The 26,488-nt window shown below is 38.2% G+C and overlaps 1 protein-coding gene across 2 annotated transcripts in view; it reads right to left on the bottom strand.

The window, feature by feature from the left end:
- The window catches only part of CLVS2 (clavesin 2), a 78,352-nt gene that overhangs the window by 11,163 nt on the left and 40,701 nt on the right, over window positions 1-26,488 (bottom strand). For both annotated transcript variants that reach the window (XM_001504213.6, XM_023651009.2), the window contains exons 4-5: window positions 7,272-7,382; window positions 276-496 (exon numbers count right to left, since the gene is read on the bottom strand). In XM_001504213.6, coding sequence (XP_001504263.1) covers window positions 276-496; window positions 7,272-7,382 — 332 coding nt within the window. The remainder of the gene's footprint in view (window positions 1-275; window positions 497-7,271; window positions 7,383-26,488) is intronic.

Below are 26,488 nucleotides of genomic sequence, written 5' to 3'. Positions count from 1 at the left end.
ACTCTACCAGAACCCCTAAGGTATAGTTTGAAAAAGTCACTAGATTTGGTGACTTCTAAGGACCCTGCTAGGCTGTGAATTTGGAACAACACTGAGTTGGGGTTACCTCAAATGACTTTATCTTTGACTCAGAATTCCTAGAGATCTAATCGTGGTGGCATGAAAGGTTTTAAAATCTCACCAAATATCTACTTCTGAAACACATAAAACCTAGAGTTATATTAGGGGTGAAATATAACTGGCTCCAGCCCACTACCCAGCTACGTCCAGCATACCTCTTCATGGACTTGGGGGAGAGCTCCTTTTCCACTTCCTTCACAGGCATGCTGTAGGAGTCCACGTTGTATTCACTGTCATCATCATACTCATGGTCCAGCAGTGTTCTTGCCCATGTTCCCATGTCATAAGGGGGCAGCATTCCTCCAAACTCAGAGGGCAGGATCTCAGGATGAATTAGTTGGTGTAGACTGTTCAGGTTGTTGCCATGCAAAAATATCTATAAATGCAAGAAGAGGGGTCAGGGGGGAACACACAGAAGACAATAAATACCATCCAAGTGCCGAGGGGAAGGAGTAAGGATAGGAAGACCAAAAACAAGAGTTTTCTGTCTGTTAAAATATTTAAGCCCCTCACTTGCTCTGTGAAACAGGCAAAGCTGTACTGTTATCCTAATATTTCACATAAAAATCCTGAGGCTCAGAGATTCTAAGTAGTTTCTAGAAGGTCAGATAGTTATCGGGTTAAAGAGCTGGAACCAGAAATTTGGTTTCCTGCTTCATAGTCAGAGACATGAGCAGAATCCAATGGCATGTTGATCCTGGTATTAGTTGTGCAAAGCTGATGATGTGCATAATGAATGCTGTTAAAGCAGCCCTTTCTCATAAGGGACTCATCAGCTCCAGCTCCTCAAGTAATCCAAGTTATTAAGCCCAAAATCGGTCACCAGTATGGTTTTCTCTTCATCATCAATAAAACTAAGAATACTGTAACCACTAAATTACTGCTTCATAATGTGAAGTGTGTGATGTAAATAAAAGTAGATTAGCATCATTATAACAACAGGTTGAGTGAAGGTTCATGTCCCAAAGGACTTATGCTCTGTAATGTCGCCAGCCTTTTCTCTACCAGAGAATTCCATGCTTATTGTTCAAATAAAAAATAGAATAATGGACTGAAAATGTAAAACTGTATGTATGTATTAATTATTGGTATTGTTATCTACATAGGGCTTTTTAAACAAAAACTGGAGTGGGGGACATCTGGTGGCATCGTGGTTAGCATCAGGCACTTTGCTTCAGCAGCCTGGGGTTTGCGGGCTCAAATCCTGGGTGCAGACCTGCACATCGCTCATCAGGCCATGCTGTGGCATCATCCCACGTGCAAAAGAGGAAGATTGGCATAGATGTTGGCTCAGCAGCAACCTTCCTCAGGCAAAAAAGAGAGGAAGATTGCCAACGGATGTTAGCTCAGGACAAATCTTCCTCACCACACACACAAAAAAAAATTGGAGACTTATTCAAGCTACATACTCAGGATTTGTTTCTCCATATATTGCTATCTCCTCTTCTTCTTTCATTTCAATCTCAAAACTGCAGAGCAGTCTTCTCTGAAATAGCATTGTTGTCATCTCATGTAAACTTATGTATTATTTATTTAAGGATTATAGTTTCTAAGTGACTTAAAATAATTTCACACTTCAGGTTCAAGACAAACAGGCTAACACGCTCATCTCTTCTTTCTGTACTTTTAGAATCCACGGAAGTAAACATACAGGAAAACAAGGAAAGAGAAGTCTGCAACATCAAATAAAATGAGAGGGATGGCAGTCACTAATCAACAAGTAATTTCAACAACTTATGGAGGAGTAAAAGCGGATGAGAACATGTCACTGGCCCAAATTGGCAGAGCAAATATCATGCCTGAAATACATCATGTGGGGCCTACAGAGGTGGAAGACGCCATCTGCCCCAAAGTAGATCAAGTTAATTGCAAACTTTACACCTTCCCACTCCTATTTGCAGAGCACAACAGCCCAGGAAAACACACACACACACATGCACATTCCTAGGTTCTTCTTGTAAAAAACGAATTTTCCTGGAAAAGTTAAGTTCCAGCATCTGAAACCCTTATTTTATTAGGTATATAACCTTTATTTTATTAGATTTTACTTCATGTAGGAAACCTTCTCTTTCAAGTCATGCAAGAGTTATGGTAACAAATCCTTAAAGAAGTAAATGTAATCCTAGCACGCTACTTCCTTTCTCTTGGCTAATGCTCTGTTTCCTCCTCCCTCAACATCACTTTCAGCTTTTGCCTTGCTTTTTTTCACTGAAAAACTAGGGCAACCAGATGAGACCCACCCACCTGCATCTGTGTCCATATGCTTTGCCTTCGTTCCTAGTACAATGGAAGGATAAACTCTCCAAAGGCCAGCCCCTCCACCTGTGCACTAGAATGCATGTTCTCCTCTACTCAATTATATTTCCCAGCAATTCTCTCTTATCTCTCTTGCATCACCAAATTTCCTCTCTCTGCTGGATCTTTCCCACCAGAGAACAACCATGCCAACTCTACTCTTCCCCTCCCCCCAATACAGATATAGAAAACCTCTCTCAGCCTTCCTGCCACATCCAGTCATTATCCCATTTCTCTCCTTCCCTTTACTGCAAAACTCATCAAAAGAGTTGTCTATAGTCATTGTCCAAATACTCTTGCCCAATTTTTCCCAAATTCAACCCAAATAGGCTCTGCCTCCCACCATAGCGTTAAAAAAATAGCTTTTGTCAATATCCTTCTCATTGCTAAATTCAGTGCCCAATTCTCAGTGCTTATTTTTCTTGAACTCTCAGCAGCGCTGGATAGAGTAGATGATTCTTCTTATTGAAACATTTTCTCCCAGGACCTGTCAGTTTTCTCCTACCTTGACAAATGCTTTTTGTAGTCTCCTATGTTGACTGTTCCTCATTACCTCAATATCTTAACATTGGAGAGCTCTAGGCTTTAGTTCTTGGGTTTATTCTCTTTTCTAACTATACTCACCTTTTGGTAATCTCATTGACTGAAGGAGACTTAGTGGCTTTAAATATTGTCCATACACTGAAAATTTAGACCCTGAATCCAGGCCTTTCCTTTGAACTCCATATTGGCTTTTCCACTCTCTATGTCACATCACTTAAATGGTCAATGGGCACCTTGAACTTAACATGCACAAAAGTGAAATCACAATTTTCTCCCCCAAATCAGCTCCTCCTTATTTTCAACATCAGTTGATGGTGTGACTATGCTTCTAGTTTCTCAGGCCAAAACCTTTGACTCATCCTTAATTCCTCACATCATCTAAATTATCAGTAAATCATTTTGGTGCCACCTTCAAAATGTATCCTGAATCCAAATATCTGAGCAGCTCCACCGCTACAACCCTAACTCAGGCTACTCTCACCCTTTAAATTGTATGACTGTGTTAGCATTTTAACTGCTCTCCCTACTTCCGTTCCTGCCACTTACACTCTATTCTCAACACAGCAGCCAGAATGACTATGTCAACACATCAGTCAGATTGTATTCCTCTGCTCACAGCTCCCATTGGCTTCTCCTTTCTCCTAGAGGAGATCCTATAAGGCCCTCCATGAACTCCTTCTTGGAACACATCTCCTACTATTCATTCCCCTGCTGAAACACGCTGTTCACACATTTGTCTCAGGATGCTTACAATGGAGGTATCTTCTGCCTCCAAATGTACTCATGGTTTGTTCGCCCACATCCCTCAAGTCTTTGCTTGAAAATTCCCTTTCATGAAGGCCTTCCCTGGTGAGCCTTTGTAACATTGCAACCCTGCCCCACATGGAAAGCCCCGTCTGCTTTCCTACATCATGTTTCTTTATAGCCCCTCTCACCTTCTAACATATTACATAATTTATTAGTTACATTATGCACATACTGCTTTGATGATTCATAAAATATAATACCATCATTTCTCTTAATCCAAGATTTGTTGAAAAATATATATTGTATGAAGATTCTTTTCTAGAACTGTTAAATGTGATTGTACATTTGCACTGGGCAATAACGATGCATTGTAATTGCCCAACTATTAAATTTTTGCTGTTTGATTTTCCTTTATTTTAGCTAGTTCTGTGTAGTAATATTATTTACTGAAGTTTTACTATATTCTTCTCCACATGAATTTTTTTTCTTCCTCCATTTCATGCAAGAAATCTTGTCTTTGTGAGCTCCTTTGCCTCAGGGTACCTTACAATTCTAAAAATTAGCCTGAATAATACTTCAGTTTTTATTTATTTTCTGAAATATTAAAGAGATTATAGTAGGAGACCTGAGTGGAAAGGAGGAGGGTGGAGTGTTTTTGAGAATTAGCAAGGAGTAGGAGTAGAAGTGAGAGTCCACCATATTGAGAAAGAAGTAGAAATTTGTCCCAACTAGCAGGGAAGCTTATTTCCTGTCAGCTCTTGGGGAGTGTAAGACCACATCCACAGGCCAGCTGAAGAGTGCCCTGGGGTAGTGGGTTGAAGCCTAGCCATTGGGTTCTAGCTTCAGCAAAGATGTTTTTTCACAGACAACTTGGGAGCAGAACGAGACCTTAATTAAGGAACTAATACTAGCTTGAACAATGAGGATATCAGAAGTAGCCATGATAGATGGGAAGTTCAACTCTACATGAACGATTCCAGACACCAATGAGATTTTGAGATGAAGGGACCTATATACCACCTAAGGATGATATTCCCATCAGCCCAGCATGTAGGAGACTCAAAGTCAGATTTAATTTAAGAAAATGAAGAACTAAGTATTTCTTGCTTGGGAAAGAAGATTCACAACTACTTCTTAGGTTTTCTTCTACCCAGTTTTCAGAACACAGATTTGTAGCATCTGTAGTATAAGGTGTTTGAGTAATTGTGATGCTGAATCACTTGGAATACCAGTGAGGGAATGTAATAGTTTTTCATTGTGCATTGATTATATAAGTAGAAATTAAAGATATTTTAGCCTATGATTATTTTCTCATGTGAAAATTTCCAAGCCTACAGTTTCAATTAAAATGACAAAGTTCAGATACCTCACTTCCTATGGAAAAATGCTGGCTGTGCATTCTTCCAGGCATTGTCAAAATTGTCAAATTCAATCAAACAACCCCAAATCTGAAGCTTTCCTTGTTTCCTAGACTTGACTCTCTTCAGCCTTTTCCAACAGAGCAGCAGCATCTTAAAATCATGTCAGAACAAGTCGCTCCTGAACTCAGTCTTTCAAGTGCTTCTCATTTCATTCTGACTGAAACTCCAGATCCTCGCAATGGTGTACCAGCCCTGTGTGATCCGGCCCGCGCTCCCTCCTATCCAGTCCCCTACTGTCCTCCCCAACAGCCCATTCTGCTCCAGCTTTTCTAGCTTCCCTACTGTTTGTCAAATGCACCAGGCATGTTTCTACCTCAGGACCTTTGCCATCGCTATTTCCTCTGCCTGGAACAGTCTTCCCAGTAAACCCACATATTCACTCTACTACCTCCTAGCTGTGATTTAGAGGAAACTGCTTAACCTTCTGTGCCTTATTTTCCCTTCTAAAAAGGATAAAAATAACAATGCTTACCTTAAAGCCTTGTTGTAAGGATTAAATGAGTTAACATATGCATAGTACTTAGAACAGCATGTGGCAGAGAGTGCATGCGACAGAAGCATTCACTACATAATTTGCACTAAAAGCCCCAGCAGGTGTTTTGGGTCACCTGATCATCCCTTCATAAAACAAGGTTTGAGGGTGCTATTTGCAAGGCACGTCAATACATTTTTCTGAATTTTAAAATGTAAGTTAATTTAATTCTCGGTGGTCGAAACAATTCCTAATATAAATTAGACATTTAAGGAATTTTTTCCTCTTAAACAACTGGAACATTTTCAAAAATTCGTAAACAGAAAACTCTCCATTCATTAACGTTTGATGCAAACACGTAACAATTATTTTCACTTCACACTCACAGTGGGGCTCCTACGGCACTGAAACACCTAAGGTACCTTCTCCCTCCTTGAGAAACATGGAAAATTATCTTCCTGACAGATTTAGAAGTAAGTATATTTTACTGTGGAACTAATCATTTGAAAATTGGTCACAGCACAGTGATAAAAATAGCTCTAAATGTGGAGCCATTTGGATGCAAATATTAGCTTTACAACTTTACAGCTGAGTCGATGAGAAACAAGTTACTAATCCAGCCTGAGACGCTCCTCAGCTCTGACACAGGAGACCATGCTTGCCTTTTCTACTAAGCTTACTTTTCAGAGCTGTTTGCAGGAAAACATGAAATAATATGTATTTAAATGCATTTTTAAACCTATATTATTAATAATGATAAATGTATTCAGCATTTACCATGTGCCATGCACTGCGCTAAATAAATTGCTTTACATAAATTATCTTATTCTCAGGGGCTGGCCCCGTGGCCGAGTGGTTAAGTTCGCGCGCTCCGCTGCAGGTGGCCCAGTGTTTCATTGGTTCGAATCCTGGGCGCGGACATGACACTGCTCATCAAACCACGCTGAGGCAGCGTCCCACATACCACAACTAGAAGGACCCACAACGAAGAATATACAACTATGTACCGGGGGGGCTTTGGGGAGAAAAAGGAAAAAATAAAGAAAATCTTTAAAAAAAAATATCTTATTCTCAGAAAAAAATGACTATTTTATTGTATGTACTTTGAGTATCCTCATTGTTAGATAAAACTGAATCTTAGAATTCAAGTAACTTGTCATTTGAAGACATATTAAAGTTTCTACACATTAGCATTCTTTTTGAAATGTGTGATCGATCATGACAACCACTGCAAAATTATACTCAATAGCACAAAATTCACTATAATCAATGTAAAAGATATTGTGATATAATAACATCCATTTATCAACTTACAAAACTATAACTTTTGTCTAGCCCTTACTTGAAATTAAGTGTACCTATAACAACATAGTAACATGGCATAATTTTTTTTTTACTTTTAACCTGATGCTTTAACATGTAATGAATGAGCCAAAATCTTCTCCCCATTTGTGGGAAACCAGGAGAGCTAGCTTTTAAATACGTCTTTTACAGATACGCTGTTCAGAATTAATCACAAAGTCTCTAAGAATTTTAAAATGTCTTGTATGTTGAATATTTAAATGCAATATAGAAGTGCATTTTACCATGGCTGATATTATATGCACAGTATGCATCATAATTCATTGAATGGGGGAGGAGAAAGGATAAAAAACAAAGAAATAAACAGATACCCTTTTCCGAGTCTTCTCCTTCAGGAAAGGCCGGATCACGGTGTAGAGGGCATGGATGTACCACGGTTGATTGACAAAATGAATTCCTCCGAACCGCGCTGGGAAACTATCCTAGAGAAACATGGAAGGAAAAAAGAAATCGAAACAAGCTTTAATACATTGAGAAGGTCCAAGGAAGGTCATATGGCATTTACAAATTTGTTATTCCACCCACTTAAATGAGATTATCTATATAGTTAAGGAGAAGAAAGGAGGAAGAATCTTACAACATTAAAGATTGTACCTTTCATACAGAAACTGAAGCAATATGTAATAAAGCAAATCCTTCTCAAGAATAGGTTGTTGATAAGAATTTCAGCTTTTTTTGGGAGTGCCATATTTTAAGACTGTAAACGGCTAACAGTCATTGTAGGCCAAGAAACAGAAATAAAAGACATTAGAGTCTTGGCAAATAATGAATCTATGTTAGATAAGTGTTTTATTTACATTATTTATATTTATATTTATATTAAAGCATATTTAAATTAAAATATTTTACTAAATTTCACTGTAGTCATCTACAACGTGAGCACTGTCAGATATCAAAACTCACTTTGTTCTCTTTATCTCATTATTTTATCAACTTTATTATAAACATTCTCCTGTCCTTATTTCAACCATAAAAAAAGGAAATGTGCTTACGCATAATAAAAAGCTAAAGTTGTCGCATAAGAAATTTGAAGACGCGTTTTCCTAGGTTAAATGAAAATCAAAACCCTCTGAGCTTGCCCCACAGGAAGAAAAAGGTGCTACCATAAAGCCAGCATCCTCTTTAAGAAGAACTCATCTGTGTAAGGTGTGACTCTGGAATGTTATAGAGAGCTGTTTTCTTCCTACCCATGACTAGGAGCATCCCAATTCCACTCCATAATACAAAGAGAATCCTTAAGCCAAATGAACTGCAACATTTGACAGTACAATTGAGTAGGCTATGGAGTCCACGTGAACAGATCTGATTATTGCTACTAGTTCCAAGTTCCACACTGAGCTGACTACAATAGATTTCTTTTGAAAAACTGTACCGCTGGAGTGTTTCTCAAGTGGCAACATAATAATTGACATTCTTCTGAATTCTACTTAGAGTATGAACAGGAACAAAAGAAAAGTAAAGGAACAGAAATAATTGCAAATATTTTTTTTTAATTTAAATTTTCTCTTGAACAAGATTCTCTGTTCAAAAACATACATGGCACAACCCCATTAAAATATTTTGGCTTTTTGGGGGACATTTAAGAGCATTAGTAATTAATTAGTGGTTTTGTATATTGATTTTCAGAGCTGATGGGCATTTTTTACAAAGTAATTTCTATCTCTGAGAATAATACACTATGAAAAAGCAACAATACTTAAAAAATAAATTAGACCAGCTAAAGGTAAAAATGTCTTTTATAACAGTCTTACTTCTTTTATAAACATGTAGTTTTTATTCACCAAGAGGTTATTACAACAGAAAAGAATCAGAAATGCAAAATAGCCTTTTTAAGTTATGACATTTTTATACATAAAAGGAAGATACATAATGTATATACGATAAAAAGAGAGCTAAGACAAACACCCATGTGCCCTTCACTCAGCTTAAGAAATGCAACATGCTCGGTAACCTTCAAGTTCACTGTATTTATACTTTCACCATCTCCCACATTTTTAAATTTAATTTTATAATTCCCTTGCTTATATTTTATGTTTTATTTGATAAATATCATAAATATTATACTCTATTCTTATATTTAATTTATTTTTATATTTTACATTTTTGCTATGTAACCCTAAAATACACTGTTTTTTAAGTACTTAACCTTTACAAAAATGTCATTGTAGTGAATGTATTCTTCTGTTGTTCCATAACATTGTTTTGGAGGCTCGCTGTATTTGAGGTTTATCCTTGCGTGTGGCTATAGTTCATTGTCACTGCTGTATGGTATACCATTGTATGGTACACCACAATTAATTTATTTTTTCCTGTCCATGCACGTTGTTTTCTAGGTTTTTTTGTTTGTTTAGCCATTACCAGCATTGCTGCTCTGCAGACCTCATTCTTAGACGTGTCTCTTGTGCATGTTCGAGAGTATATGGATGCAGGGTAGGTATCCAAAAGCGTTAACACTGAGTCATAGAGCGTATATACTTCAACTTCACAAAACTGGTGACAGCAATTGTCCCAATTTGTACCGCTCCTTTCTCTAGTAATGCAGGAAAGTTCCAGCTGTTCCACATATCACATTTTTATTTGTCAATCTTTCTAATTTTTGCCAATCTAGTGGGGGTAAAATAGCTTTTCATGTGATTTTACTTGACTAATTCCTCGGGCTTTGCTCATTTTGTTTAATTCCATCATTAATAACATGTTTAACAACATAACCATTTTATACATGGGTATTTTGTTTCTGAGTCCTTGAGGGCCTGAATTTGTTTGCTGTCTCTGCTGATCTCGTTCACGGTATCTTGTTTACGGTGAGCTTATATTTGGCTAATGTTAGTCATTGGGGCTCCCAAAGGAGCTGGCTTGAGGATGCCTTTCTCCAGACAAGATTCATATCAGCTCCCACGAGGTGCTTTCAACCTGGTTTGGCTTTAATTTAATTTCCCATCTTGAATTTTCTCTGACTGTGCAATGTATATTCAAATCTAAGATCTATATGAGACAATTATGGCCTCAGATTATCAAGGAAAACTATTATCATCATCATCAATACCAATATTATTATTACCATTATTATTTTTCCACCTGGATATGGGAGAGGCAGAGAAGTTTCCTTAAAGGTTTCCTGGCCAGCAGGGATTTTCCTAGCACAAGCTTTCCCCAAGGCTGTAGCATCTAGAGGAACAGTCTCACATCCAGCTCCCCATTGCCCTGAACGTGTGTCAGCCTGCTCTGCTCCTGCCCCAGGCGATCATTACTCTCTAAAGCTCTAGGTTCCTGCCGTCACCGCATGCCTCCAGAAGCACCCAGGCTTCACTTATTCTCCTGCTTTCTTTCCAGTAGATTTTGTGTGCTTGGCTCTGGGGGAACTTGTCTCATATTCCCCAGAGTTCAGTAAATCATCTGGAAATACTTTTGTTGTGATATATCCAACACCTTGATGTTTCACGGCAGGAAGTTTTTAAAGAATTTTTAACCTGCTGCACGACCTGAAGCAGAAATACTTAGTATGCCTTCAAAATATACTCCTGAGTGAGCATTTGATCTCTAGAACAAAACTCAATGAACACCAGCTATCAAGTTATTAAGCCAAACGTCCCAGCTCAGTGATTTTTAAACATTGAGAATCATATGCAAACCATGCTTCTTCTATCCTGAAAAAAGAATATGCACAGACATATGCTTAACTTACACATGATGGCAGGAGAGTTCTTGAGCACGTCTTTATTTATAGAATGACGTGATCAGTATCAAATCACAGTTGAGACAGGGTGAAAGAGAAGGGAAAGCACTGACTTTGCAATCCAGCAGATTTAGTTTAAAATTCTGACTTCATGCCACCTCTGTCCTCTCAGGCATCAAAGTCCACAGCAAGGACATAATGCTTGTCCCTTCCTTTGCTCACTGTGATACCCCTCATTTCCTTTCTCTCTTCTCCTTGTGGTATCACTGTTATGCGCATGTTACACTTTTTGTAGTTGTCCCACAGTCCTTGGACACTCTGTTCTGTTTTGGGTTTTTTTTTCAGTCTTTGTTGTTCTCTCTGCCTTTCAGTTTGGGAGGTTTCTATTGATACATGCTGAAGCTCAGATTCTTTCCTCAGTCATATCCAGTCTACTAAGAAGCCCATCAAAGGCATTCTTCATTTCTGTTACAGTGTTTTTGATCTCTAACATTTCTTTTTGGTCCTTTCTTAGGACTTCCATCTCTGCTTACATTGCCCATGTGTTCTTGCATGCTGTCTACTTTATCCATTACAGCCCTTAACATATTAATCATAGTTGTTTAAAATTCCTGATCTGATAATTCCAACCTCCATACCATGTCTAGTTCTGATGCTCACTCTGTCTTTTCAAATTGTGTGGGTTTTTGCCTTTTTTTTAGTATGTCAACAATTTTTTCTTAATATCCGGACATAATGTACTGTTGTAAATAGACATTTAGTGATGTAGGGGTAAGGTGTGGGGGAAGAGAAAGCATTTTGTAGTCTTATGATTTGGTCTCAGTCTTAAGTGAGCCTGTGCCTGTGGACGGTGAACTCACAAGTGTTTCTCAGGTATTTTCTCTCCCCTTAGGTGGGACAGGTAGCCTGGAATTGGATGTTTCCTTCTCCCATGTGGAAGGCTAGAGTTGGGTATTTCCCTACCTCCTGATCAGTTAGGGTCTAACAATTCCCCAGCAGGTCAGGCTCTGGTTAACTAGTTTCTCCTGAGAGCAGGCCTCGTTAAGAACAGAGTGCTCTGGCATATTTCAAAATGGTTCCTTTTCCCTTCCCCCTGACAGAAACACAAGTGTGTTTTTCTCCAATTATTTACTGTAAGAACCCAGTTGAGCTCATGGAGGTCAATCGCACAAAAGTGTGGAAGGCCCCCTTATGACTCGCGCCTCCTGGCACCTTTCACTCTCAGCACTGTTTGTGCGCAACGAGCCTCCAGCAATTCATCAACTGCAGTTCAGGTTGTTCTACCCCGCAGTGGCTCCCGGGGTGGTGTCCCCTCAGAAGTCTCTGTTCCAATAAGCTGAGACTCTCTGTATTCATCTCTCTCTCCAATCTTGGTGACAGTGGTTTGCCCTGCATCTTCACCTCTCTGATGATCTGGGTTGATTTTTCAGTCTGTTCAGTTTTTTACTTGTTAGAAAAGAGGGGCAAATTCCAAGCTTCTTAGATGTGGAACTGGAAACTGGAGCTCCCCTCATTTCTGATCACGTCCCAAGTCCTTCAATATTTACGCCCCCACCTCTGTGTAGCTTCGCACTTTCATATTCACCCTCCACATGAGGCGAATGTGATCACAGTAAAATCCAAAGCCCATTCCCTCCACATCCCTGCTTAGCACCATGTCACTTCCCAGCACCCACTTCACGTCTGTTCATGTTCAGATGCTGTTTTATAGCTTGCTGACTTTGTTCTCTCCCAGCTGGCATAGTTCTCTCTCCCTTTTTTGTATGACCTGCTCTTACTAATCGCTTAAGACCTACCTCAGGCAACATCAACTCCAGGAAGGTCTTTTTGATCCCTTCTCTCACTTCTTACCCCACTGGTCTCTCATAAAAGCCTATTCTCTCTGCTGTCACCAGCACATTGCCTAAGTCCATCACTGCACTTGCCACATGACCCCAAAATTGTCTCTTTGTCCACCTTCCCTACTAAACTGTGAGCTCTTTGAGCACAGAAATTGTGTGTTCTGTATGGTCCGTTGGTGCTGAGTCTGGCATCCATTTCCACTCACTTCACGCCTCACCCAACAGGGCAGGAAGACGAGAACATATGAATCTTACAGCTGGGATTCTGAATAGGAGAGTTCTGTCAATGTGATGCACTTGAGCAAGATTTAAAGGACTAAAGGGAAGCAGCAGTCACCTTCCTGCTTCAGTGACAGCTGCTAAGCAAGCTCTAGAGGGGCGATTGTTTGCATCAGCGTCTGTACCCCACCTTCCACTTTCTAGGTGCCAGTTTGAAGGATGAGAGGCTTCTGGGACAGCAGCAGTGAGAGGGTGGAGGCAGCGGTTTCCTGACCTCTGTATCACATCTGCATGGTTGCGACCTCAAAACCAAGAGAGCAGTTGCAGTCCTCCCCGAACATTCATTCCTCCTGCTCTTCCAGTGGGATTTTAAGCACTAACTCCCAGTCTTAAATCCATTTTTCCTTAAACTATCCAGAGGGATTTCTGTTTTGTGCACTGAACTCTGATCCAGACCATGCCTGATTCATCTTTATATTCCCAGCATTTCTAAAACAAGTGTGTGTGTGTGTGTGTGTGTGTGTATGCCCCAGAGCAGAACTAGAGAAATGAATGGAATAGATTCTAATATTTATGCTTTAAGTAAACTATTTATCTTCTCTGAGCCACAATTTCCTTATCTGCAAAATGAGAACCACATTTAATAGGACAGCTAATGGCTAACCATAGCTGTTACTCATTGAGCACACCTCCTAGGTACTGGGCTACTACATTAACTATCAACCCCCATTTTACAGACATAGAAATGACCATGGGGGTAATTTTATAATGTGGTTTAATGGATAGTAGTTTGGCCCTAAATATAAATATAAATATATAGTGCAAAATAGTAATCAACAACATACACTATGCTGATCATTGACTCTGCTGTTCACACTGCTCTTTCCTGTGGACAATGAAATAAGTGCCTTGCAATTAGTGAGAGTGCAGCCAAGATGGGTTGAAGAAAGTTTATAGAATTTCTGCCTTCTAAAAGCTTTTGCCAATTCACCTTCTTCCATTCATTTTTCCTTGAGTGGAATACTTCGTGCTTGATTCACAGATTGTCTTGCCTGAATGCTTCAGTTAATGGAATCTTAGCCCACCAAGGCTCTAGTGGAGTTCAGCATCTCTCCAAGCCTCTGTTGACCATATATTCAAATAAATATCATTCTTTGGGAGAAATGGATTTGGAAGTACCTCCAGAATGCAATATGTGAGTTTCCTCAGCGATGACTGTGTGGGGGATCAGAAGTGGCCACCTCAAAATGTGTCTGTTTGGCTTGATTATTTTTAAGAACAAAAGACTCTAAGAGAAACTTTGACTTTCCCCCTGACTGCCTAAAGGAATTTAAGATAAAAGGCCTGTCACCAAGATAGGCCATCACCATAATAGCTCTGGGTATTGGTAGACTTTGAAGGTCCTTGCTAAGCCCATTCTTATCTACCAAACTTTTACTTTTCCATCTCCATGTGAACTGCCTCCCTCCCCTTTGAAGCCTCAAACCACTACCTGCAACATCCTGCTTTTTCCTTAGCTGAAGATGATATTTAAGCTAGCAGCCTTGGCCATTTTGGCGAGTTACTCGACTTTCCTGGGTTTCTCCCAAGTATACATGTTATAAAACTTTGTTTGATTTTCTCCTGTTATTCTGTCTTGTGCCAATTTAATTCGTAGCCCAGCCAGAATGAGCTAGAGTGGGTAGAGGAAATATTTTTCCTCCCCTACTGCTATTGCAAACAATTGCAAAATGAAGTCAACCAAAGTGAAGCCTTGACCTTCTCCTCATCGGCATGTGAACACTATAGGCATGGGTACTATAAGCACTATATAGAGGGGTAAAAATATTTATATTATCTTATATACATAACTGAATTATTCATATATATGTAGCACAAATATGTTTGCCTCAAATGCCTAGCTATTCAAGAAGAAAAACCAGAGAATCTGAACTATTAACATATTGTTCAAATTCTTTGATTTTGATGAAACATAAAAATTGTGTGTTAATATTACTACAAGTAAATTGTCAAATTTGAGAATAATAAATATTAATGTAATTTCTGGTGCAATCAGGGTACAGTTTGCAGTCATAAATGTGAGCAAAATAAACTTTTCTATGAGAGTTAAATCCACAACTTTAGTCTTTTTTCACAAGAACTGTCTAGGGTTCCTAAACCTATCAACTGTGTTAAGAAATGTTCTCAATGTGAACATAAGCAGAAATTGTATGTGCAACTCACCCATTCAGAATTAAATCTATTAGGCTTTTTAAAGTGTTCTTCTTTTCTCCCTTCCTTGCACTTTTTTGAAGCACCTAGTTTCAACTGCTATATACACCATGGCAAAGTGCATATAGTAATAAATTGCAGCACCTAGTACCTGGAAATTACACCTTTAATTCAGTAACTCAATCTCTAAAGTCATACTAGCATCAAAAATATTGTGCTATTCTTTTATGATGCTTTTAGTATAAATATAAAACATGCTTATTGTAGAAATTTTGAACCAAAATAAAGTATAATAAAAAAAGTCACTCGTAAACTTACCAACCAGAGACAAAAGCAATACTCTAAGCATCCTGGGGTATCTTTCGAGTTTTTTTCATGTAAGTTTTATATAGATGACATGAAACTCTACCTAACAGCCTGGAATTATGATAATAGGTTTTGATAATGGCTTATAGGAGTATAACATATATAATATCACCCTCTCTGAGAGTGTGCCTAGGTATAGAAAGTAGAGGTGATTATTATAGCAGTTGGTAGTACTGGTTCCTTAAGTAGCATCAACATTAAATTCCTTCAAATATGTTTAAACTTATTAAGATTGTTCTGCTTTGATATGCTAATCACACTATGTTTTCCTAAATATGTCTTTTGGGGCTATCCTTTCTACATGGTATAATAGTATCTGTATACCTTATATCCATCGTTTAGAATGTTGTTTTAGCTACTTGTATAGCTAAAATATCCTACATTGTACATCCTACCCATCTTCTAGAAGGTTAAGATTCCTGAAGACAGTCATGTTTATCTTAGCTCCAAAGCCCTGCTCCCATTCCCTACCCCTAGCATCCTGTGCAGTGTTTGCAACTGAAAAGAACGGAACTGTAGTTGTCATCCCATATATTTAGTTTCATCAATAGTGGACAGACAGATTCAGCCAAGTCATTCAGTAGCCTTCAGAAGGGAAACAAAGATTTTTACCAAACCATTCTAACTAGTGTCTTCTGCCAAATTGAGAGGAGACAGCCAGGAAACTATTTAATTACCAGCTAATTGGAATGTCTTTTTCTGTGCCTGTCTCATAACTGGTAATGAGCCATACGTAAATGAATGCAAATGGATTGAAAACAAAGGATCTTGACCCTGGTACAGAGAGAAGAGTTTAAATGGGGCTTGTACACGCAGGAGGACATTTCACTCCCATCCTCTTCACTTCTAACTGCCCATAAAACCTCATGCTATCCAGGGACGCCTACAATAAGGAACTTGGTTAGATGCAAAGAATTGACTAGAAACAAAATTTCACCAAAATAAGCAACTGCTCTGATAAGCAGGGGAACAATAATGATTAACATTTTCTATAACCAGTTTATTTGAAACTTAGGAGTTTGTCATCATAGAAAAAAGTAATTGAATGGTTAAAAAAATAGTCAATTCCTGTTACAGGAAGCAAGTTAGCCTTCAAAGATACATCACATTGTATTTCAAAATAAGCACTTAGCAAATGTTTCTATTTGATGAGCAATCTCTGGAACAAAATATGCATAGATAAGATTTAAATTTTCATGATTCTTCAGAAAACAGTGCCTTAATTTTAATAAGTGTTTTAAGAAACAGATTAACCATGATGGATCATTTAAAAGAGTGATTAATAAAGTATATTAATTTCCTATTATTATGTGGCATTATAGATAAAATTCTTTTTAGATTTAAAATTTTTGAGATATGAATTATTTTGAAATGATTTTGCCCTCCCAAATGTTAAAATCTTAAACCTAAAAATGCACTAAAATATAAGTGACTTTTTGAATTTGAAAATTGATGTTCTTAGATTTGCATTTGCGTACTTTACAGTATCTGTTTGTTTTAAGACCTTTGGCAAAATGTCAGCTATCATTTAAATTGTCTGTCATGAATATAAGTGTGTCAACATGAATCTCTCTTAAGGGTGGTCAACAGAATATGCTCTACCCAAAGGCGAATACACATCACTTCTGACATTTCTATTAAAAAAAAATACATCAATATTCAGCTAAAGAAGATTTCATGACACTATGTCTCCTAATGAATCTCTCTTTGCCTTGTCACTCTCCTTTTATGAAATTCAGTTCCCATTATAGTGATGTGCTAACTTTGCTCTTTTTTGGTTTTTCCTCTGAGGGTGTCCTCTGGTTTTATTTTTTAGGTTAATTAAATGATGCCCAAGTGCAATGATGTTGCCTGATATTCTTTCTCTCTTATAGGGTACATAAAAGAAAGCTTAGAGGGACTCACTGGAGGATTCTACCTTCTCAATGCAAATTACTGGGAGACTTGCCATAGGATTGTAGGGTGTTGAATAATCACGTCCTTTAAATTGTGAGTGGACATGTGGTGTGGGGAAAGCAAGTCTCACACTAACATTTTGAAGGCAGAGGGATTTGACTCCATTGTTTTGGTGATTCAACAGTCAGCATTTATTGTTTGGACAGAGACAGTCTTTCAAGTTCCACTCAAGAGGGCTAGGAGGAATCTTCGTGGGCCACTCAGAACACAGTGGTGGTCAGGGCTACTCCAGTTTATGAAGCTACAGGCCCAGAGAAAGGCAAGGAGTTATCCCTTCCTCATCTAACACAGCACATGATTATCATCTGTGCACTTGAAAGTGAGTTTTGTGATGCTCTTACACTGTTGTAATCTTTATGAAGACCACCATTTCCAAATTTTTAATTTTGTTTTAAAAATCTTAAATAACAGTATAGTTGGCTTATTTAAATCTACAAACAATAACCTCATTCCCTCTTTCACCAGTAGATTATCACTTGTAAATAACTGTTATATGCAGACTCCACAGAGAAAGCACAATATTATTCCTTTTTTTTCTTTTCCTGCTATGTTTTGAGCACATGTATTGAAGTAATTCATAACTCTTTTCTTCTAGGTTCCAGTGATAAATCCACTCACCCATTAGAGGAATGTGTCTCTGTCAGCAAATGTATCTTTGTCCCTCCCTCCCAGCCACACACACGTAATTACTAAATGGACCAAAGGGATTATTATAGAGAGAAAGCCTTTTGGAGTACGTTATGACCTTATGATGAGGGCCTCTGAAGTTTGTGGGTGAGAAATGGCTAATCTATTTCAAAATCTCAGGTATATTCCACTTCCAGACAAATTATTATTTTGTTGTTGTTTTCCTCTGTCCACAGTTGATCACATGGTGCTGGCTAACTATGCTTCAAGAACAACCCTTCTCACCCTGCAAGGGACCCTGGAACACAAGGTTAGTGTCATAGGATGGATAAATTCCTATACCTGGATAAAACTCTCAAATTACATTGGTGTCTCGGTGGCATCAACTTGGCATATGGAGGAGAATGTCTGAGTCTTGAGTGCAGTAAAACAGAGACAACTTAAACTGGGATATTATATAAAATACTCCTCTTTGAAAGAGTTCTACCTAGCTAAAAATATTTCTTGAAGTAAAACCAACACTGGAAACTAATTTGTAACATGCTTTAGTTATCACATGACTGAATGGGCAAGAAAATTTCTTTTTCGTGAGCAAAGTAAGTATGGTGGTCTCCCCAGCTACTTTTTCTGTCAGAGAAGGTTGACAACAGATTGAGGCAAATCACAGCCACAGAGCCTTAACTTGAAGACACGAGGCTTAAGTTAGTCATGGCTGGCGTGTGCCTGGTACACACAGGGGGCGAGACAGCCTGGGGAACACAACACAAAGCCATTTTCACAGCTCTTCTCAATCCATGAAGTACCAATTTCAATCAAGTATAGCAGCAGAAGAGATCACAAAGTAAAAACTACTACTTTACTAAAATTTTGCATCATCATGTTCCTAAGTCAGGCCCTTTTATTAAAACTGAATGCATAGCAAGGGTAACAAATAATTGTGCCATTTCTAATCAAAACAGAATATGTAGTAATTTTCTATGACCTGTATCTTGTAACTCCAATCTATATGTCAGCTGCAGCAGGAAGACCTTACTATTACCCTGCCAGTATATCAATGATGGATTAGGTCTCCCACTTGACTTTTAAACTACTTTAGTAACACACATTCAGAAGCGCTGATGTTCTCATATTCAAGATTGCCAAAGGGGCGTTAAGCAGCAGAACTTCAGCTAGAGGAACTGAGAAAAGCACATTATAAAAAGAATTAGGCTGAAGTCCTTAAGTGGATATTTCAGGACACTGTCTACATCCGGTGTGTGAAACTAGTCAAGGTTATTCTTAATGATGCAACTCAAGGCAGCAAGAATTTGGTAAGACAGGACCCGTCATATTCTGTTGAGAGAATATAAATTGGTTCAAACATTCCTGAAAGAAACCTAAAAACATGCTCCTATGTCCCCTAATACTTGTTCTAGAAATCAGTGATGAGGAAATTATTATTAATTGGGGCAAAATTTTATGTACAAGAATGTTTTGCAAATATTTTGCATAAGGAAAACATTGGAATCAATTTAAATTTACTTCAACAAAAGAGTGAATAAATGAATATTGTATTGGTAAAATATAATACTAAAGAACCATTAAAATGGCATTTTCAAAGAATTCTTAATGGCAGAAAACAAGAAAAATATAACAGGTTAATAAATCAGGAAAAACTTTTAATTTGTTTTAAAAATGAATATAAAAAAGACTTGAAAAAATACGTGAAAATATTAGCCTGGTTAACTCTGTGTAATAGAATAATAGATGACTTTTATTTTATTCTTTATATATTTTATATTTTTTAAATATTCTGAAATGACCATGTCCCATACACACACACACACTTACAGCTATTCTTTAAAAAAATAAATACAAAGACAACAATATGGCACCGTCAGCATCAATTAAATTGAACATGTATTTACTGAAAACTCCTCAAGCCTAGGAAATTAGGAGGAATATGAACGAAGCACAGTCCTTATCCTGAAGGAATTTATATTCTGGTAAAGAGAATAAGTAACATAAAACAAGGAAAGATAATTTCCACATGGTATTATGAGGTTTAAAGGAGAGAAAGAATGACAGAAGGAGGAGAAAAGTTGGAATGATGAGGAAAGAATTTGGAGTAAAGCTTGGGGTGTTGATGTGAATCTCATTGTTGTGGATGAGGCAATTGAACGAATAGAAGACGGTGTCCCAGTGAGAAGGAGCAGTAGGATCTGAGATGAGTAGGACTGGGCCACCTTTAAGACATAGTTACCAGGGCTGTTTGTCTGGATTTGAAGGTAAGTGCAAGGAAGTGTTGGCAGTGAGGCTGAGAAGATGGTTTTGGAGTCTGCCTGGACCATCCAAGCTGTCTCAGAGAAGAGTCTGTATGTATCTTAGCACTGGGCATTCTTGAGAAGAGAGTGGCATATTGAAGTGTGCTGTAGGAATATTAGCAGGGGTACGCAGTCTGTTATGAAATTTGACCTTTTAATATTTATGTTTTCGTTCAACCACTTTAATATGGAGACATCCTATTTCAGGTTAAAAATTCTAAAAACATTAGAGTTTTTTTTTCCTTAAGTGACCGAGTAACGTGTGACACAGATATCCATCCACCAGGTCCTCCCATCAGGGCAACTCACCACTGGGCAGCAGGGATGAGGCAGTGAGGGTTAGGGATGGGAAAAGGCTGGAATAAGACTTGGGGACTGATGAAGACAGGAGTGGAATAAGGGTCATGCATGTCTCTAATGCACATTTCTTGGAATAAAAAGCAGTGACTTTATGTTTTGACCTGCCCAGCTCATTTGATGAAGGCTTTCAAAATGTCCTATTTTAGTTGATTTCAAGTAGGGGGAAATCGAAGGTGGAGCTATGAGGTCAAAGCTATTAGCATTCTGCAGGTAACTAGAGCTTGAATTTAAGTCAAATCAAAGTGTTAACCATACAAGGAAAACAGGATACACATGCTAGTAATATGTGGAAGATAGAGGCTATATAACTTGACAAATGCTGTGAATGACTGGATGCAGATGGGGCATAAGGGAGAATGGCTGAAAGCAGTTTGTAATCTTGGTTAGTTGAGAGCCCACGGATAGTACTAGAAACTGAAATAGGAAAAAGTTCCTATTTGAGGGAGGTGTGATATGCTGAACTTCAAGTGTCAGTAGTCCATGTGGAGATGTCTCCAAGTTTGGAGAGCTCAGACTGGAGTAGACATATAGAAAAACAGAAACACAGTAAAAAATTGAGATTCATGAATGTGTTAAAAGGCATTTAAAAATGTTACAGCAATCTGTATATTTTAAAGCAATATTAATATATATTTTTTCCCTGATTTAAGTTCTAGATCAATATCATGAGCTGGCTTGAGTAAGAAGTTGGAGAGAAGGGGTCACTGAAACAAGAGTGTCGTTTTCCAATCATTTGCCAGAACACTTTTAGCTCTACTAACTCCGTCCAAGACTGTGCGCTGTCCATCTGGATTGTGAGGCAGTGGATTATAAAGATAGCTGGAGAGGGTCTAAAGATGTTCATGCACGTGTCCTCCACGGAAGCACACATGAACAACAGCACGAGTGAGGCTCAGCGTGGAGGCAGCCCCCTCCACCTGACTGGCTGATGGGGAACTCCTATTTAGCCTCTGGACGTCTCCTGCAAGGCCGGGGGTAAGGAAGATGATGCTTCGGTTTAGCTTATCTGGACTTACTTTCTCTTATCTGTCAGTTTTACAACAGGAAGAAAGCAAAGATTCAGTTTGGGATTATCATCCCCTTTCCAAAAATCCAAAAACACTTAACGAACATACTTCTAACTACAAAAACAAACTTCTAATTCAACGCCTCAAAGATTTTACTGTGCTTTTCTGGTGCTTATTACAAAATCTTATAGATACTTATCGATTTTGGTTAATTTGAGAAGATTCTAATTAAACCATCAGGAAATTTGTGTGGCCTGAGTAGGATTTTTCTTCCTTTTACTTTACCCCCTGTGACTTTATTGGCAAGTAATAATCATCCAAAGCTCTTCCCTAGAAGTTTCCCTTCACACTGCTGCAAAGTCTTGCTACAAATAAAGCTTCTTAGGAAGGAATATTCAACAAATTGTCGAACCATGGTGCACTTCACTGGAGTGGAGATGTCAATGACAGTACTTACTCCCTCCCCATAGCGTTACCTTTCACTCAAGGTCTCCATTCACTCTTGAATCTTGCAATGATACTGAAGAGTTTATATTAGTTTTCCATCTGCCAATTTGCCTGAATGAGATATGCAAGCATCTCTATTTGTCCAACCATTCACATCAGGGCAACCACACATATCTGCAGTCTTTCTTTCCATAATCTCAGTCATGGCATATATAATAGTAAAACAATTCCAGCCCAGCCACGTAAAATTGCATAAGATCCTCAAGAAAGCACAGATTTTCTAAATAAAGAAATATTTCCAACAAATGCTTTGTTATGTGTTTCCGTGGTTGAGATCTCCCGAGCTTCAACCTCTTCCTTGCAATTCTTGAGTGGAAGTGAGAGGAGACTACATTCCTCGCCCCTCACTCACCCTTGAAACCTAAGTGAACACAACAATTTTGAACTAGTGACAAAGCTGGTACATATCTGTTTTACATAACATGTGAATCTGACCAGGGTAATGCATGTCATTTTAAACAATGAAGTATATGACATATTTAGGCTGTTATTTTGATCCGTAAAATTTTTTAAAACTCACTCTCGGGCCAGCCCAGTGGCTGAGTGGTTAAGTTCGTGCGGCGGCCCAGGGTTTCGCTGGTTTGGATCCGGGGCACGGACATGGCACTGCTCATCAGGCCACACTGAGGTGGCATCCCACGTGCCACAACTAGAGGGACCCACAACTAAAATACACAACTACGTATTGGGGGAATTTGGGGAGAAAAAGCAGAAAGAAAAAAAGAAGAAGATTGGCAACAGTTGTTAGCTCAGGTGCCAATCTTTAAAAAACAAAGCAACTCACTCTCTACTCTTTAGAACAGACTGTGGCTCAGCTGTGAATTACAATTTAGGTGGATTCTAGAGATTTGGGAAACAAAAACATAGAGAGCTACCCCTTTTCGCCAACAGCTGTATCTTCAACACTCTCCCCAACGCATCCATGTAATTTGTCATTGGATCAGCTCTTGACGATATTCCTTTTTTCAACCATCCTCTGCCTATTCATTCAACATGGGTCTTATCTGTGTTCACATTCATGTATGTATACATGTGTGTTTCCAGTGGAAAGTTCCATTTGAAGGTTTTTATATTAACTGAAAAAATAATCCTCCCGTTTAGGTAAAATCATGAAAAAATTCCTTTACATGTAAATATTAACAAAGAGGTGGATTTTACTTTGAAGAGTTTTGCTTTTATCTCTCTAATATTCTCTCATGTAAATATGATCAAAACCAAAACAAAGCAGCAAAAAAATCCTTTCTTTTAATGATGCAAAAGAAATAATAAAAGTGTTTTTTCTCATTCAAAAATATTTATTGTCACCCTGATCCCCAAACCTGACAAGGACAACACAAAGAAGGAAAACTACAGGCCAATATCACTGATGAACATAGATGCAAAAATCCTCAACAAAATTTTGGCAAACTGAATACAGCAATAAATCAAAAAGATTATACACCACGATCAAGTGGGATTTATACCAGGGACACAAGGATGGTTCAACATCCGCAAGTCAATCAACGTGATTCACTACATTAACAAAACGAGAAACAAAAACCACATGATCATCTCAATAGATGCAGAGAAAGCATTCGACAAGATCCAACATCCATTTATGATAAAAACCCTCAATAAAATAGGTATAGAAGGAAAGTACCTCAACATAATATAGGCCATATATGACAAACCCACAGCCAACATCATACTCAACGGACAAAAACTGAAACCCATCCCTCTCAGAATAGGAACAAGACAAGGGTGTCCACTTTCACCACTCTTATTCAACATAGTACTGGAGGTTTTGGCCAGAGCAATTTGGCAGGAAAAAGAAATAAAAGGAATCCAAATAGGCAACGAAGAAGTAAAACTCTCGCTGTTTGCAGACGACATGATCTTATATATAGAAAACCCCAAAGAATCCACAGTAAAACTGTTAGAAACAATCAACAACTACAGCAAAGTTGCAGGGTATAAAATCAACATACATAAATCAGTAGCATTTCTATATGCTAACAATGAACTAACAGAAAAAGATCTCAAGAACTCAATCCCATTCACGATCGCAACAAAAAGAATAAAATACCTTGGGATAAATTTAACCAAGGAAGTGAAAGATCTATACAACGAAAACTACAAGACCTTCTTGAAAGAAATCGACGACGACATAAAGAGATGGAAAGACATTCCATGAACATGGATTGGAAGAATAAACATAGTTAAAATGTCCATACAAGCAATCTACAGATTCAACACTATCCCAATCAGAATTCCAATGTCATTTTTTACAGAAATTGAACAAAGAATCCTAAAATTCATATGGGGCAAGAAAAGATCCCGAATTGCTAAAGCAATCCTGAGAAAGAAGAACAAAGCTGGAGGCATCACCATCCCTGACTTCAAAACATACTACAAAGCTACAGTAATCAAAACAGCATGGTACTGGTACAAAAACAGATGCACAGATCAATGGAACAGAATTAAAAGCCCAGAAATAAAACCACACATCTATGGACAGCTTATCTTTGACAAAGGAGCTGAGGGCCTACAATGGAGGAAAGAAAGTCTCTTCAACAAATGGTGCTGGGAAAACTGGACAGCCACATGTAAAAGAATGCAAATTGACCATTCTTTTTCACCATTCACTAAAATAAACTCAAAATGGATCAAAGACCTAAAGATTAGGCCTGAAACAATAAGTCTTCTAGAAGAGAATATCGGCAGTACACTCTTTGACATCAGTTTCAAAAGAATCTTTTCGGACACCATAACCCCTCACATGAGGGAAACAATAGAAAGAATAAACAAATGGGACTTCATCAGACTAAAGAGCTTCTTCAAGGCAAGGGAAAACAGGATTGAAACAAAAAAACAGCCCACTAATTGGGAAAAAATATTCACAAGTTATTTATCCAACAAAGGGTTAATCTCCATAATATACAAAGAACTCACACAATTCAACAATAAAAAATCAAACAACCCAATTACAAAATGGGCAGGGGACATGAACAGACATTTCTCCAAAGAAGATATACGGATGGCCAATAGGCACATGAAAAGATGCTCATCATCACTGATCATCAGGGAAATGCAAATCAAAACTACACTAAGATACCACCTTACACCTGTTAGAATGGCAAAAATATCCAAAACCAAGAGTGACAAATGTTGGAGAGGCTGTGATGAAAAGGGAACCCTCATACACTGTTGGTGGGAATGCACACTGGTGCAGCCACTATGGAAAACAATATGGAGATTCCTCAAAAAGTTAAGAATAGAAATACCTTATGACCCAGCCATCCCACGACTGGGTATCTATCCTAAGAATCTGAAATCAGCAATTCCAAAAGTTCCATGCAACCCTACGTTCATCGCAGCATTATTCACAATAGCCAAGTCATGGAAACAACCTAAGTGCCCAGCAACTGAGGATTGGATAAAGAAGATGTGGTATATATATATACAATGGAATACTACTCAGCCATAAAAAAGGACAAAGTCGTCCCATTCACAACAACGTGGATAGACCTTGAGGGTATTATGTTGAGTGAAATAAGCCAGACAGAGAAAGACGAACTCTGTATGACTCCACTCATAGGTGGTAGTTAACATACGGACAAAGAGAACTGATGGGTGGTTGCCAGGGGAAATGGGGGTGGGGGGAGGGCACTAGGGGTGAAGTGGTGTACCTACAACAAGACTAATAATGATGTACAACTGTAATTTCACAAGGATGTTAACTTTTATAACCTTAATAAAAAAATTAATTCAAATAAATCACACAAAAAATATTTATTGTTTTTACTATATATTGGCATGATGCTGGCGGTGGGATTCAGACTCTGATATTTTCACTTTTTTCACCATTCAGAATGTACCTATATCCATCTATTGACTCACTGAGTTTTAAATTTTGAAATAATTGTAGACTCACAAGAAGCTGCAAAGCTGAACATGGAGATCAGCACACACCCCTCCCCCAGCCGCCTCCAACAGGCTACTTTACTAGCATAAGTCATCAAAACCAGGAAACTGATATTACTACAATCCACAGAGCCTATTCAGATGACACCAGTTTTACAAGTACTCATTTGCGAGTGTGTATGTATGTACATAGTGTCTATGCAATTTTATCATCTGTGTAGCTTTGTTGAACTATCCCCACATTCAAGATGCAGAAATGTTCTATTACCACAGGGCTCCCTCACACTACCCCTTCAGAGTCACACCCAACCCATCTGACCCCAATCCCTAACCTCAGGTAACCCTTAACCTGGCTTAGGATGATGGATAAAATTATTTAAAAGTAGATGACTATTTTCTGATTTAAAATGACAGACTGAGCACATCTCTATAATTTTGTTATCTTGAGAATTTTATATGAGTAGAATGATATAGTATACAACCTTTTGAGACTGTCTTTTCTCATTTAGCATAATGTTCTTGATATACATCAAAAATGTTGAATCAACAGTTCCC

This window comes from Equus caballus, chromosome 10 (genome assembly GCF_041296265.1).
Source record: "Equus caballus isolate H_3958 breed thoroughbred chromosome 10, TB-T2T, whole genome shotgun sequence".
Classification (NCBI taxonomy): Eukaryota; Metazoa; Chordata; class Mammalia; order Perissodactyla; family Equidae; genus Equus; species Equus caballus.
This window is presented reverse-complemented; position numbering and strand designations above follow the sequence as displayed.